We start from the raw sequence: 14,005 nt of genomic DNA, 5'->3' as shown, positions 1-14,005 counted from the left end.
TGCGCTCTGCCTGGCCGGCTTGGCCTGTGGGCAAGCCTTGAGGGGCGTCTTGTCACTCGCCGGTGGCTTTCCGACGATTGCCGACGCCGGCTTGGAGAAGAGGGGTGGCTGCAGTGCGCCCTCGGCTCCCTCCTCTTGGAGCTGCATCTCTGTGACCCTCTGCATGACCGTGCCCAGCTGCACTTCATGCATGCTTGCAGCCAACGGGGTTTGACGGGACAGGGCAGGCCCCATGTCCAGCGACCCGTCACTGCCTCCATCGTCCCCATCATCGAAGCGCAGTGGCTTGTCAAGCTTGGCGGCGATCACCTCATCTATCTTCGCGGCCATGTCGTCAGGGCGGGGCCGTGGGGTTGGGGGGAGGGTGTGCATTGCTCCCTGGAATAACTCCTCGACCGGGTCCTCTGCCGCGCCCTGCCCCCCAGCTAGGCCCGCACCCTGCCTTGCTCCTGTGTGAGCCTGCGCGGTGGGGCGAGCAGCGAGGGGCCGCCCGGTGACTCTGCCACCGCCGAGCCACCGGACTTTCACCGGGCCACGCTCTTGCCCCTTGCTTTTTGCTGGCGGGAGGGCCCAGCCGTCGCTTCCTTCCGCTTGGCCGGCTCGATCATGGCCTGCTTGTCGATGCAGAGGTGCCTGCCCCGCGGCGCGCCCTGGCGGTGTCGCGAGGCGGGGTGCGGCTACGCAGCCGCTCCGCAGGTGGCGCCGGGGCTGGGGCCGAGCCCCTGTCGCTGGCACGCCCCCTGCCAAGGAGCGTATCCGTCCAGCTCCTCCTCTGGTACCCAGGGTCTCCGCCGTCATCGTCGCGCCGGCCATCAGTGGTCGGCATGCCCCGGCAGCCCGTGGATGCCACCCGAGGTTGAGGGCGCATGGTTGGTGCGGGGGCAAGCGTCGGCCGACCATCCTCCACCTGCTCGACCCATACACCCGTCTCGATCTGTGGGTAGGGGCGCTCGTCAGGCTCGTCGTCGTCGGAGGGGATGCCGCTCTGCGGCGAGTGGGATGAACGCGGCGAGAGAGGAGTCCAGTCCTCCACGCGATCCAGGTGGAGAAGCAAGTCGTACTGCATCAGCTCCGGCGGAGGCGCCACGACGCGACTCGAAGAAGAGTAGCCCACCATCTCATCAACGCGGCCGGTGCCCCGGGCATGCTTCTAGATGGTGCGCTTCGTGGGGATGTGGGCAGTGTCCCAGCACCAGACCCAGCATGCGAACAGCTTGGTGTCGTCGCGCTCATGGGTCCGGCTGTCGAGGCGGTCAACGATGACCTTGTCGCCGATGGCCTCCACCGTGCCCTCCATCGTCCAGAGCTGCATGGGAAGCTTCTCGATGACCACGCGGACGTGCAGCATCCACTTGAGCCGGACGGCGTGGGCGTCCTCCCTCCAGGGCTCGAGCAGGAACGGCACGCCATCCACCGACAGCGAGCCGCGCCCCACTGCCGGGTCCTTGTGCGCCGGCAGGGTGAAGTAGACGAAGAAGTCCTCGGGGTCGTGGTTGGTGACGCGGAGCAGGTGCGGAGGGATCTTGAGTTCGCGCTCAAGCGCGCGGCCGATGGAGAGCGGGCTCGCCGCATGCGCCTTGGTGCCCACCGCGGTGACCACGACCACGTGCTGGTTCAGCAGGAAGAGCTGGTGCTCCATCGCCGGCGAGGAGGCGATGACCTTGTGGCTGTTGCGGGGGCGGCGGGCGTGGTTGATGAGGGCGCTCGGCTCCATTGGTTGGTGTGGTGAGGCAGGCGGAGGGGGAAAGGTCAGGCGCTCGCGGACTAGCCGGCGCGGGGAGCACGGCTGAACTGCAGCCGAGCCCCGCCCCTTGTTGCGTGGGTTGTCGGCGCACTCTCGGCCAAAATGACCCTGGCATTTGCATATGATGCAGCGCAATGGATCCCTACAGTCTACTCGACGGTGGCGAGGGCTCATGCAGCGGAAGCAGAAGCCCTTGAATCTGCTTAAGAAGGCCTCTCTGCCCGCCGAGTGCCCGTGGCTATGACCATGGCGAGATGGTCGACGCCTCGTTTTCTACCTAGCACTAAATGGATCCTGGCTGGCGCGGCGGTTCTTGCGCGAATGATGGATTTCCCATCCTTCTTCAATGTCGTCGGTGGCCGGAGATGGGAGGGGGTTGTCACTTACCACGATGGATTTGAGGCGGGGGCGCTCATTTGGGGGGGGGGGGCCATGCCGCCTTCCGCCGGTCCGAAGCATGCTTCCTCGATCTCCACCTCAGATCTGGGTGGGCGCCAGCTTGGGCTCCGGGGATCCCGCGGCAACGGGGACAGAGGAGTCGCCGGCACCTCCGACGGACCGCTGGGCTCGCCCTGGATCTCCCCCTTTTCGGGCGTACTCCATCCAAGGCTCGCAGCGGGCGAGGGCAGGCCGCTTGCAGGGGAGCGGGCCGGCATAGCCTCTAGGCCGGCAGCCGGAGTAAAGGCGGGCGGAGGGTGGGTGGCCGCCGCGGCCGGAGTGGCCCGCGGCGCAGACGGAGGGAGAGGGAGCGCGTCTCCATCCAACTGTGATTTCCGCCCATGACTGAACCCGGCGCCCTGACGCACAGCCAGAGCAAACCCCAGCCACCTGGAAGTCCCCGCGTTGCCGTTGACACATGAGTCCGAGGATGCTGCGGGGGTGGGGAGCAGGAGGTGAGAGGATGCAGTGGGGGTTGGGAGCAGGAGGCGGGGTCAGAGCTGGATGAGGACTACGTGGGCCACCCGACGGTGCTCTCCCGGAGAAGCGTCGCAGGTCATGGACAACAAGGAGACAGAGGAAGGTAGCAGCCCTAGGAATATACGAAGGAAGGAGGTGCGTCGCAGACTCGCAGGTCACGCACTACGAGGAGCTCAGAGGAAGGTAGCGCACTGGGAATTTACAGAGGAAGGCTTTATGTGCTACTAGTAAGCTTGCACGTGCAACGCACGTCTCGATTTTCACATGCCTCGGTAAACCATGATAAACATGCATTAAAATACCCCTTATTCAACAGTGGGCATATAGTGGGCATATGGTCCGTATATTGGTCGTGAAAAAGACTATGCGCATGAAATATATGTAATATAAAATAAATAAACAATTGGTCAAAAAGACATGCCACCACAAACAAAGAACAAATTGTGGTGGAGAAAATCGAACATAGCGTCTTGGGCAACAATGGCCAACCATCTCATGACTTGTGTAGATTCACTTCAAATTTGATTGTGAGATATCTTCTATTACAAGGCGCTAATGAATAATAATAAACCAGAAAGGGCATATAGAAACCAAGCAATAAATCCACTTATACAAAACTATGGCATCTCTGTTGAAATGTCTTCACCAAGCTTCCGCAAAAAAAAATCTTCACAAAGATTTTATTCTGCGCTTCCCATTTATCCTTATTCGTTAAGGAAAAGGTATTAAGCTGCTCATTGGTGCTAACTGGTGTGCACACAACAGTGAAGACCAATACTTTCATAGTTGTTCACAAAAACAGAAGACGCTTGGCAAGCATGACTCATATGGCCATATACTTTTAGTATTTACTGCTAGTGTAAGTAAATTATAACGATAAAAACAGGCAAAAATACATTCATATATAATACGACATGGTACCATAGTTTACAAATTATAGATCTCGGTTGAAATAAAATGCTAGAGATTCAGCCATGTTGAGACCAACCAGCAAAAAAAGGTTGTTAACTCCTCGAAAACAAGAGAATTGTTTTTCCACTATATTTAATAATTTAAATCACATATTTTCTCCATTCTATTAAAGTAACTTTGGCCAAGCTCAATTTTTAGGTCTAAAGTTCCAAGCCTAATGAAAAGAATTCATATAGACATACCTGAATAATGGTTGTATGATGGTTAAATTGGCCAACCACTTTCCCTAAAAAAGATTTGGATTCAAGATGTTCTACATGAACAATTGTGTATTCAATGCCCAAGTACTAAGGAGCCAATTTGAGTTTTGCTAGTATACACCCTCATTCCAATAATATCATTTCTACGAATAAGAACCTTAGTTTGTTTTTTATAGTTATTCCACCACCTGGGTGAAAAGATCTAGAAATGACTTCACCATGGTTAAAACAAAAAAAAATACTTTATGTGGCACATATAATATGCTGCCCTGGTAAGCACAAACTTAGTAAATAGAAGATGTTTAATCCGGAGAATCATGAATTGTCATTTTGTAAATGAAGCATAGAACACCTTGCCTTGAAATAGCCGCAACATGTTGACGGGCAAAATAGATATAGCCTATGCCCATAGAATTAGTGGGAAGGGCGAGATAGTGCGCTACTATGTCAATCTATTTTGAAACATTCTGTTCAAGATAACCAGAAGATAAATGCGTAGTCAAGTAACACCATATCTCTTAGCATCAAGCATGATTGTCCAGCATATTTTGAAAGATGTTGTTCAAGATAATCATAAGATAAATGTGTAGTATCCGTTTCAAAAAAGAAAGAAAGTTAAATGTGTAGTCAAGTAATACCATACCTCTTGCCGTTGTGATCCGCGGTAATAAAAATTAAAATTCAACTCCATACTCCTTTCCGACACGCCAGAAACCTATCATTTATCTAAACCAATAGGCTAGTCTTCAATCTACAACCAATCCAAGCAATTAGAGAGCCAACTGAGCTAAATGTGATGCGCCGATACAGGGATGGAGGCACGGCGATATGGATACAGAGACACGGGATACGGCAATTTCTAAAAGCATCAATACATCGATACTGAAGATATATAAAAATAATTAACAAAATGGCATACAATAAAACATGGAATAATTGATTGGGTGAGATGAGATAAAAACACTGCCCTATTTGTAGGATCCATGGCTCTTTTCAAGTCCTTGTGGTACGGTCTCAGAGATGCTATATCCCATGTTGGTATGTCATTTCCTAGCGTGAACAACAGCATCAGCAGGCCAGCGGCAGCAAGCAACAACACTATACAGAAACTCAAAAGCAAAGCTATAGAGCGGCAGCAAGCCAGCAGAGCACCAGCGTCGAGCAACAAGCGAGCAGCCAGTTCAGCAGGCACGCACGCAACAGGAAGTGCCCAACGCCCACCACACCAGGGGATCAGCACAACATGCAGGAGTCAACAGCAAGGAAGGAGTGGATGACAGCGGCGGCAGCGATTAAGGAAAGAGATTACCTTTCTGACGACAGCGACGGCGATTCGGCTCCAGGCTTGCGAAGTTGCGGTGATTGGATTTCACGCAGCGGTGAGCGACCCCAGGCAGCAGCGGCGGCAACTCATGCGGTCGCTCGATCCAATCCCATGACATGTTCAACCTAGGCCCACGCCGGCGCTCCACAATTTACTGAGTGGGCGCGCACGGGCCCATCGCCGGCGTCCTAGGCGTCGAGGAGCACATTGTTCGGTTTGACGTCACGGTGCGCGATGCGGCGGTGCAAGATCTCGAGGGCCTCGGCGAGCAGCGTGACCACAACGGCGGCATCCAGCTCCGGGATGGGCGCGCCGTGGCGAAGGCGGACCATCACCATGTGCGTCCATGCCTCGTCCTCGTAACCGCGTGCACCTGGAAGACGCTGGGTTTCCCGCGGAGGCCAGCTTGGGCTCGAGCCCGGCCAGGCCGTAGTCCAGGTCGGCGAGGCGCGATCGGTCATTCGACTTGACGGCGCAGTGGTCGCCGGTGGAGCGGGACGCGCAGCAGCGGATGCCGCCGAAGCGGTCCGACCAATCTCCTCGCCGATCTCGGGGACGGATTGGAAGCTCCTGCCGTCCTGCGTCGGCGGCATCCCCGAGCGAGGATAAGGGCAGGGTGCGGCGCGACTTTCGTGCGATGATTGGGCCGGTGACGGCGGCTGGAGGTGGGATGCGGGGAGATGTTTGTTTCCTATTCTACTACTACTTGTGCGGGCGTGGGATATGTACTACTATGGCAGAGTTTTCGTCCACCCGTCAAAATTGCTAAACGCAGTTTGGGTTGAGGGTAAGCATAATTTAATGGTTAGATTGAATTAAGGAATCTGATCGTGAGGCTGTTATTAATCCGTGCTGTTATGGGTAGCCTAGATTGAGTGCACTTAGTTATGAATATGTTCGCTTGTTTAATAGTAGTAGAGAATATTCGTTGAAGCATAAGATGGGGTTCGTATCTTAGGGCATCTCCAGCCGTTGGCCCCCCTGGGGGCGTCTAAAAGCGCCGCCTGGGGGTGAGCCGGCGAAAAAAAAGGCCCTGGGGGCGAGTCGTCGCCCAGCCGTCGACCCCCAGGGCCGCCGACAGGCGAGTGTAAAAAAAGGGGGGGGGGGCGTTCGGCGAAGATATGACGAAGAACAGTTAAATTTCGTCCGAACATGGCGAATTTCGGCCAAATTCGTCCATTTTCATTATTATTAAGCTAAGCTAATCTAAAAAAGAAAGGCGCTGAAGTCGTCGCCGCCGTCGCTGCCATCGTCGTCGCCGGCCTTCTCCTCCTTGACGCGGACGCCCCGGCTGGACCCGACGTCGCCATGGTGGACTGGCGGCGGCGCGTCGTCGCCGTCGCTGTCGCACAGGACAACGACTCCGCCTTCGTCGCGGCCGCGTCGGCGCTCCGCGAAGCGGCGCAGTTCGGCGCGCTGGCGCTCCTTCGCCTTCTCCCGGCGCGCCTTCTCCATCGCAATGGAGTCCTGGCGCGCCCATTCCAGGGCTGCGTCGTCATCGACGAGCTCCGCCTTCGCCAGCGCCAGGCCTGGCTCCGTCTTCACCGGCGCCAGCCCCGGCTCCGTCTTCACCGGCGCCATTCCCGGCTCCGTCTTCGGCTTGACGAAGCGCGGAGGAACCGAGGACGAAGCGCGCCGGCCGCCCTCGTGGATGACGATGCCGGCGCTGCGAGTGCACCGGCCGAGCGGCGACTCCGACGCAGGCTCGGCCTTGACGGCGAGCAGGGCCGGAGTTCCGGAGGAGTGTGAGGAGGATCGGGAGGAGGAAGCCCTGAACCGCCTTGGCGCCCATGTCCCGGCGCGCCGGTGCGTCGCCGGGGGGTATGCCAACGGCGGGTCGTTGCCGCCCTCGAGGTGCGTGAGCACGCCCTCGAGTGTGCAGCTGGGGACGCCCCACCAGAGGTGGCGCCCCTCGCTGTTCTGCCGCCCGTCGACCACCGGCGCGCCGTTGGTGGACGCCAGGCGCTGCTGCTGTCGGCGCTCGAAATACGCCGCCCAGGCGGCGTGGTTGTCGGCGGCGTACTGGGGGAGGGAGCGTTGGGCGTCGGTGAGGGACGCGCGGACGATCTCAACCTCGTCGGCGAAGTACTCCGGCTTCGCCGCGGCGTCGGGCAACGGGGGAATGGGCACCCCCCTCCCCGGCGCTGAGCCTCCATCCCGACGGCCCGGCGCGCATGTTCGGCGGCGCCGGGATGTTCGCCTGGAACAGGAGCCAGGACTCCAGAAGGCGGAGCGAACGGCGGCCGAAGCCGTTGGCCGCCGCCTCGTCCCCTGGGAAGCGTTCTGCCATGGCGTCGGTGACGGCGCGCGGTTGAGGCAGGGAGAGGAAGGGGCTGGACGGCGGCGAGGGGCGGGGCGGGGCTGGTGTGCACAGGAAGTGGAGTGGAGGCCGCCGGCTTTTATATTCGGGGCCGCGCCGTGTGTACGCGTACGAGGGAGGGGAGGCGTCGGCGCCGCCCCGTGACGCGCCGCCCGTGAAGGAATCAGTGGCAAGGCTGACCGGCGGCAGCCTTGCCATTGATTCCCGCGGAAACCGAGGCCGTTGGGGGAAGACGAGGCGTCGGGTCGCTGACGCGGCTGGCCCGCGGCTTCTTCGCGCCAAAACAACTCGCCCCGGCGCCCCCAGCGCGCCGGGTTCGGGCTGGGTCCGCCGGCGCTGTTTTCGGCCCAAGCCGGCGATTTTCGGCGTCCTGGGGACGCGACTGGGCCGTTTTTTCGACGCCGGCGCGAAAAAATCGGCTGGGGAGGCCTTCTTGAGGGCGCGGCTGGAGATGCCTTTATACACTTCTTGTGCTCTGCTCCAGCTCGGAGGCACGGCGGCTCTTGTTGAACCTCAGCGGCCCGGCGCTCCCGCTGCATATCAGACACGCGGCAGCTCCCGCTGCAGCTCAGAGGCGCGGCGGCTCCTGTTGAACCTCAGCGGCCCGGCGCTCCCACTGCATATCGGACACGCGGCAGCTCCGGCTGCAGCACGGAGGCTCCAGCTGCATCTCGGTGGGGCGGCGGCTCCCGACGGCCCTAGCAGACACGGGGGGATCCCAGCTGAATCTCGAGGGAAGACCGTGACCGGCGATGAAGCTCCTCGCATCACCTCCGCCGCCGCTGTTCCCATCCACTGCCACCGTTCAGGTTCGTGCGTGTCCACCCTAGGAATCCCATAGTTGCATCAGTTGGGAATTGGCCATGCCGCTGAGGACCTGTGCTGTTTGCTGCACCTAAAAACAGCGGTAGCAGCAGTATGCTGCTTGCTGCGCCGTTACCATCAGATGAATAGGAAATCAACAGTATTAGGCATGTGTAACATTCCCTATTAGCCAGAAAATACTTGTGGTGCATGACATTTATGCACATATCAATCTTGGCTGCAAATAAACATGGATAATTAGTAACCAGCTATTGTCCGCGGCTCCGCGCATGCCAATCCTTAGTCGGACAAAACTTGTGGTACATGCCATTGCTAATTCCAGGACAAAAAAGGGGTGCATGCCACTCCCTGTATTATGTTGTTCTTCAAAATGACAATGTGTGCACAGTTCTTGTGTACATTGCTTTTTTATGAGAGTTTTTCTGTACTACATTCGTGGTGACAACAAAACCGAAAAAATGTCTAGATGCTGAAGAGTATATTTTCTTATAGAAGCTGAAAAATGTCTTTGTTCAATTTGACTCAGGCTAAACACGAAGCTCCAGCTTCTATAGATATCCTCTATAGCTATCAATTATCATCTGCATTCATCTAATTTCTCTTATTATGATGGATGGTTGTGGCCGGAATTGAAAATCCTCATTAAGATTTAGATGTACAGGGTAAGAATGCCGAGAAAGAATAGGAATTTCAATAGGTCATGTGTTGGATGGCAATCTTATTTTCAGGTTTGTTCATTACTCACCTGCTTCGCTACAAGTGTGGTGTCCGATTTTCTGCGGACGACAAGTATCTAAGACGATTGGAGGTTCTTGCTGCGTTGTATTGTTGCTGCTCCTGTTAATGCACATGTATCCGACAAAAAATCATACAGGGTGCCCAAACGCAGCTGTTGAGTAAATGCATACATAGTCATGGTATGTCCTCCCTACTCAATCGGCCGGACATGTATTACTTTTTCTCCTTTTTTTAGCTTTAAAGATCACTTTACTGAACTCTCCATGCTTTTCACTATATAAGCATGGATGACTAGCATAGTTGATTATTAGTTCAAATTATTTTTCCTACGAAAATGAGGATCAATGGCTTTATGCATGCTTCCCATTAATAGTTGTACAATTAAGGAAGAATTGCTGCAACCCGACCCTGTCGTCGCAGGGTTGCCTACGCCGTGGGTCTGCCGGCCGGCCATGAGGAGCTCGCACGCCCGGAAGAAGCCACTTGCGAAGTCGCGATGCCATAGCAAGCTAGCGCACGGCATGGAATCAGAATCCGCCCTATGGCAGCCCAGGATATATAAAAAAAGGAAATTGCTAGAAAGGAAGTAGAATAAATTCCCCTGTTATTAGGCAAAAAAGGAAGGAATTTAAAATAAGAAATAAATTCCGTTAGAAATTAAAATGCTAGCCTGTGGAGGAGCTCTTGGCAAGCAACCATGTTTCGGAATCTCATTGTAATGTTGTTTTCAATGTCCTATGAGGTCCATATATATTATGCTTTTGGCCATGTTATAATTTGTTATGAGGTATGAATTATTTAGGGCGGGGCCGTATGAATGTCAAGTTAACAACTTTTGATTTGTAACCAATGAGATCCGACGTTTTGCATGTTTTTAGGACTTCTACAAATCCAAGAAAATATTTGTAATGGTGTGTCAAATTGTGATCAAACCGTTGTTCTTGAGCGCATGGACTCTGAAGGACCAATAACCAACTAGGTCATAAACACTTTGTAATTTTTTAATGGATCACATCCAATATTATGCGTACTTATTTGATCTAAGGTTATTTTTTAATAACTTTAATGTTCTTTTTTGTCGCGAATGAACTGATGAGCCGGCAGTCCAACCGGTGAGTCGTTCGTTCAGTTTTTAAGACTATGGTTAGATGGCCATGGAGGAAGAGCACGCCATAATTCGCTGCTGGAAACATACCCAAGTTCATGTTAGAGATGAAGGAGGACGGTGGCGGCAGTGAAGTGTATGTAGTTTGTGTTGACTCAAGTAATTGATGTCCTCCCTGCTTAACTTGATTTGTATTAATAATAATTATTATGTGCTCTGATTTGTTAAGACATGATTGGTGTTGAAGCACGTGTGAAGATGTATGTGACGGTTGCAAAGTAGAGTGTGATGACCAAGCTCACCGCCTTGGGATTGATCACATTTGTTGTAATAGGTGGGCAAGTGACCACCATCATGATGACGCAGGAGAAATGGCAACGAAGATGATTCGCTAGAGGTCTGTTCTTGAGTTTGTTTCTCCCGTTGCAACGCACGGGCATTTGTGCTAGTTGAGAATAACACATCTAGCATGGAAAATATTAGCCATCCTTCACCGCTCCGCGAGCGAAACAAACACACAAAAGAGAAGTTTATTTTAAAAATTAGAGATGGCACATGCAAATTTGCTTAGAACGGCAAAAGAATACCACAAATAGGTAGATATAGTGGCCTCATGTGGCAAAACTGGTTTAATGGATTTTGGACGCACAAGTAGAGGTCATACTTAGTGCAAAATGAAAGCTAGTAAAAGATTGAGAAGCGACCAACCAAGAAACGAATAATTTCATAAGCAAGCATTAAACATAATTAACACCGAATAATGCACCACAAGTAGGATATAATTTTCATTCTATGATTATTGACTTTCGTGCATGCATAGGGAATCACAAGCCTTAACACCAGTATTCTTACTAGAGCACAATTACTCATCAACATGACTCACATATCACATCATCATATCTCAAAACTATTGCTAATTAAGAATCAAGTTTATTTTGTCCAATGATCTTCATGACATTTTTTTATTCTTTTATCCTTCTTGGATATCTATCACTTTGGAACTAATTTTCATGTGTTGCTTTTCATAACCTCAAACAAATATAAGTGAAGATCATGAGCATAACAAATTTTCTTTCTCTCAAAATAATTTAAGTGAAGCAAGAGAGAATTTCTGCAAAATTTTACTAACTTTCAAATAAATCTAAGTGAAGCAAGCGAGCATTTCTTCAAAAATAACAAAGCACACCATGCTAAAAAAGATATAAGTGAAGCACTAGAGCAAGTCCTAGCTCATAAAAGATTTAAGTGAAGCATTGAGAGCAATTCTAACAAGTCATGATATAATTTTGGCTCTCTCAAAAATGTGTGTCCAGCAAGGATTGATGACTTAAAACAAAAAATAAAACAAGCAAAGACACATATCATACAAGACGCTCCAAGCAAAACACATATCATGTGACGAATAAAAATATAGCCTCGAGTAAAATACCGATAGTTGTTGGAAGAAAGCGGGGATGCCACTCGAGGGCATCCCCAAGCTTAGTTGGTTGCTCATTCTTTGATAATAGCTTGGGATGTCGGGGCATCCCCAAGCTTAGGCTCTTACATCCTCCCTTCATCCATAGTAAGATAACCCAAAACTTTAAAACTTCAATCACACAAAACTCAACAAAACCTTCACGAGATCCGTTAGTGTAAGAAAAATAAACCACTACTATAAGTGTTGTATCAAACCAATTCTTATTTTGTATTATATCTACTGTATTCCAACTTTTCTATGGCAAAAACTCATCAAAGAAAACCATAGAGCCATCAAAATAAGCACACAACACAAAGAAAACAGAACAGTCTGTAGCAATCTGATTTAAACGAATACTTATGTAACTCCAAAAATTCTACCAAAATAGGATGACCAGGGTAATTTGTATATTAATCTTCTGAAAAAAGAATCAGGGCAAAAGCTCTTTCTGAATAAAAATGAGAATTAATTTCGTGAGCACAAAGTTTCTGTCTTTTTCAGCAAGATCATACAACTATCACCCAAGAAGGTCCTATTGGTTCTACTTGGCTCAAACACTAACTAAAACATAAAAAAGCAAAATCATAACAGTAGCATAATTGTGTTAACACTCAAGAACAGAAAGCTAAAAGCAAAAATAAATTTTATTCATTGGGTTGCCTCCCAACAAGCGCTATAGTTTTAAGCGCTATAGTTTTACGCCCTTAGCTAGGCATAAAGCAAGGATCTAAGTTTTGTCATCCTTCTTCTTCCTAATTTTCTTTGATGTATTTTCATCATGGGGTTTTGTAAACACAACACAAAACATATTATCCATGGAAACCTTAGCATTCCTTAGTTGGTTTTCATCATAACCCCTTTGATTTCCCGCAACAATCCAAGAGTAGTGTTGTTAACATTATTAAAAACTTGTTGGATTATGTCTAGAACAGGGACTTCCTTCTTGAGATTCTCATCAAAGATTTTATTATCCCCAAGAAAATGTCTCAAATCATAGTCAGTATTGTAAAGAATTTCATCTACCACTGGTTTTTCACGATTCATACCATAAAAGTCAAATATTTCTCTAGCTTCCCAAATTATGTAGTCAAACTCATTCATAAGAACGAGAGTGGCCAACTTTTTAGCCCTAGGATTCTTTATATCGGGGAGCTCAAAAAACAATCTTTGCAAAGTAGGATGGGTACGAATAAATTTACTTTCAAGTTTCAGAACTAGTGCTGAAATAGCATCCGCATAAGATCTAGTAGTTTTAAGTATAGGAGCATCATCAAGACTTAGATTCCCAACACAATTCAAAAATTCTAGACTACATTTTTTTCCCATAACGTTCCCTTGCCCCAAGATAAAAGTTTTAGCATCCAGATTGCCTGTACGTCCAATCTTAGAAGTCAATCCATCATCTGTCGGTGCCATACCAAAATCACTCATGACTGCAAGCAAAGAATAGATCTAATGAGAAAATGGCGAACAGAAAAAGAGAGGCGAATAACACGGCAAATTTTTGTGAAGTGGGGGAGAGGAAAACGAGAGGCAAATGGCAAATAATGTAAATTGCAAGGAGATGAGATTGTGATTAGGAACCTGGTTATGATGAAGATCCTCCCCGGCAATGGCACCAGAAATTCTCCTTGATGGTAGCTGCAACTACGTCGGTATTTCCCCGGAGAGGGAGGGATGATGTAGCACAGCAACAGTAGGTATTTCCCTCAGTTATGAAACCAAGGTATCGAACCAGTAGGAAGACCAAGCAACACAACGTAAACAGCACCTGCACACAAACAACAACACCTCGCAACCCAACGAGTTAAAGGGGTTGTCAATCCCTTTCGGGGTACGGCGCCTCAAGATAGGCAAGTGGACGTGAGGTAACTTGTAGTAGATTGATAGATCGAACGCCAAATAAAATAAATAAAGATAAATGCAGCAAGGTATTTCTATATTTTTTGGTTTAATAGATCTGAATAAAAATGCAAAGGAAAAGTAGATCGCAAGGCAAATATATGAGAAAGAAGACCCGTGGGTCGTAGGTTTCACTAGTGGCTTCTCTCGAGAAAAATAGCAAACCGTGGGTAAACAAATTACGGTTGGGCAATTGATAGACACTACTAGAATCAGGAACATTGACGTCAGCCGCTTCTTTGCCGTCAGCTAGCTGATGGCAAAGACATGGCAAAGAGGGTCTTTGCCATCAGCTTGAAGAAACCTGACGGCAAAGAAGCAGCTGATGACAAAGAAAGTGTTTGCCGTCAGCTCCGTCTTTGCCGTCAGCTGGCTGACGTCATAGAACCTTTGTCGTCCGCTAGCCGATGGCAAAGAGGCAGGGTGGGCCGAAATGGAGGGGTAGCTAACGGCCACTTTCTTTGTCGTCCGCTAGCTGATGGCAAAGAAACTTTGCCG

General features: G+C 50.6%; 1 protein-coding gene and 1 long non-coding RNA gene across 3 annotated transcripts; one reads left to right on the top strand and one right to left on the bottom strand.

Moving 5' to 3' along the window:
- Positions 1 to 3,065: 3,065 nt before the first annotated feature.
- Positions 3,066 to 5,841, bottom strand: LOC123120171 (uncharacterized). Its single transcript, XR_006459346.1, has 2 exons — positions 5,144 to 5,841; positions 3,066 to 4,884 (listed from the first exon to the last, which is right to left on the bottom strand). It is a non-coding gene; the product is annotated as an uncharacterized lncRNA (long non-coding RNA).
- A 2,065-nt stretch (positions 5,842 to 7,906) lies between these two features.
- LOC123090404 (uncharacterized) lies at positions 7,907 to 9,809 on the top strand. Of its 2 annotated transcripts, XR_006442438.1 has the most exons (3): positions 7,937 to 8,287; positions 9,032 to 9,220; positions 9,462 to 9,809. XR_006442438.1 is itself a non-coding variant. In XM_044511724.1 (2 exons), exons 1-2 carry the CDS (start codon positions 7,930 to 7,932, stop codon positions 9,145 to 9,147), a joined length of 474 nt encoding a protein of 157 aa, XP_044367659.1. In that variant the 5' UTR covers positions 7,907 to 7,929; the 3' UTR covers positions 9,148 to 9,809. The 2 variants fall into 2 exon arrangements, 1 of the variants encoding a protein (XP_044367659.1); XM_044511724.1 differs by having other exon boundaries at positions 7,907 to 8,287; positions 9,032 to 9,809.
- The last annotated feature ends 4,196 nt before the right edge of the window (positions 9,810 to 14,005 follow it).

Source organism: Triticum aestivum, chromosome 1B, assembly GCF_018294505.1.
Source record: "Triticum aestivum cultivar Chinese Spring chromosome 1B, IWGSC CS RefSeq v2.1, whole genome shotgun sequence".
NCBI lineage: Eukaryota > Viridiplantae > Streptophyta > Magnoliopsida > Poales > Poaceae > Triticum > Triticum aestivum.
This window is presented reverse-complemented; position numbering and strand designations above follow the sequence as displayed.

What these genes read in the sequence shown, in the direction of transcription:
- LOC123090404 (XM_044511724.1), top strand. Translation starts at nt 7,930, where the DNA reads ATGCCTTTATACACTTCTTGTGCTCTGCTCCAGCTCGGAGGCACGGCG. An exon ending in CATCCACTGCCACCGTTCAG is followed by an intron (nt 8,288 to 9,031) that starts GTTCGTGCGTGT and finishes TCTTATTTTCAG; the next exon opens with GTTTGTTCATTACTCACCTG.